This window comes from Aplysia californica, unplaced genomic scaffold, assembly GCF_000002075.1.
Source record: "Aplysia californica isolate F4 #8 unplaced genomic scaffold, AplCal3.0 scaffold00582, whole genome shotgun sequence".
In the NCBI taxonomy this organism is placed as follows: domain Eukaryota; kingdom Metazoa; phylum Mollusca; class Gastropoda; order Aplysiida; family Aplysiidae; genus Aplysia; species Aplysia californica.
The window spans coordinates 507,996-509,221 of NW_004797852.1; the positions used below are offsets into that span (position 1 = coordinate 507,996).

At 45.3% G+C, this 1,226-nt stretch overlaps 1 protein-coding gene across 1 annotated transcript in view; it reads left to right on the forward strand.

Moving 5' to 3' along the window:
• The window catches only part of LOC106012952 (serine/arginine repetitive matrix protein 2), a gene marked incomplete at its 5' end in the record, with an annotated part of 9,404 nt that extends 8,470 nt beyond the window's left edge, over positions 1-934 (forward strand). Inside the window, 1 exon segment of the mRNA XM_013087385.1 lies at positions 911-934. Within this exon segment, the coding sequence (XP_012942839.1) occupies positions 911-934 (24 nt within the window).
• Between the last annotated feature and the right edge of the window lie 292 nt (positions 935-1,226).

Genomic DNA, 1,226 nt, shown 5'->3' on the forward strand with positions numbered 1-1,226 from the left:
CTGTCTGTGTGTCCATTTATATGTCTGTCTGTGTGTCCATTTATATGTCTGTCTGTGTGTCCGTTTATATCTCTGTCTGTGTGTGTGTGTGTGTGTGTTTCTGTGTGTGTCTGTGTGCATGTCTGTCTGGTGTCTGTGTGTGTCATGTCGGGTGTCTGTGTGTGTGTCTGTCTGTGTGTGTGTGTGTTTTTGTGTGTGTGTGTTTTTGTGTGCGTGTCTGTGTGTGGGTCTGTGTGTGGGTCTGTATGTGTGTGATTGTATGTGTGTTCGTGTGTGTGGGTGGCTGTCTGCGTATCTGTGTGGGTGGCTGTGTGTGTGTGTCTGTGTGTGTCTCTGTTGCATGTTTTTGTCTGTGTGTGTGTGTCTATGTGGGTGGCTGTGCGTGTGTCTGTGTGTGTCTCTGTTGCATGTTTTTGTCTGTGTGTGTGTGTGTCTATGTGTGTGGGTGGCTGTGTGTGTGTCTGTGTGTGTCTCTGTTGCATGTTTTTGTCTGTGTGTGTGTGTCTATGTGTGTGTGTGTGCCTGTGTGTGTGTCTGTGTGTGTGTGTCTGTGTCTGTGTGTGTGTGTCTATGTGTGTGTCTATGTGTGTGTGCCTGTGTGTGTGTCTGTGTGTGTCTCTGTTGCATGTTTTTGTCTGTGTGTGTGTGTGTCTATGTGTGTGGGTGGCTGTGTCTGTGTGTATCTATGCAGGCATGTGTGTGTGTGTGTGTGCATACATGTGTGTCTGTGTGTGTGCATTCGTGTGTGTCTGTGTGTGTGTCTGTGTATGTATGTTTTTGTGTCTCTGTTGCATGTTCTTGTGTGCGTGGCATGTGTGTGTGTGTGTGTGTCAATATATGTTTATGTGTCTATTTTGTCTGTCTTGTATCTGTATGTCAGTGTGTCATTGTTTATGTATGTGTATGTGAGGGTGTATGCGAGGGTGTATGTTAGGGTGTATATGAGGGTGTATGTGAGGGTATATGTGTGAGTGTTTGTGAGGGTGTATGTGAGGGTATTAGTGTGTGTATGATCTAGTGTCACTACCCTGTATGTGTATGTGTGGGTGTATGTGAGGGTATTTGTGTGTGTGTGATCTAGTGTCACTACCTTGTATGTGTATGTGAGGGTATTAGTGTGTGTATGATCTAGTGTCAGGTGTATGTGAGGGTATTAGTGTGTGTATGATCTAGTGTCAGGTGTATGTGAGGGTATTAGTGTGTGTATGATCTAGTGTCAGGTGTAT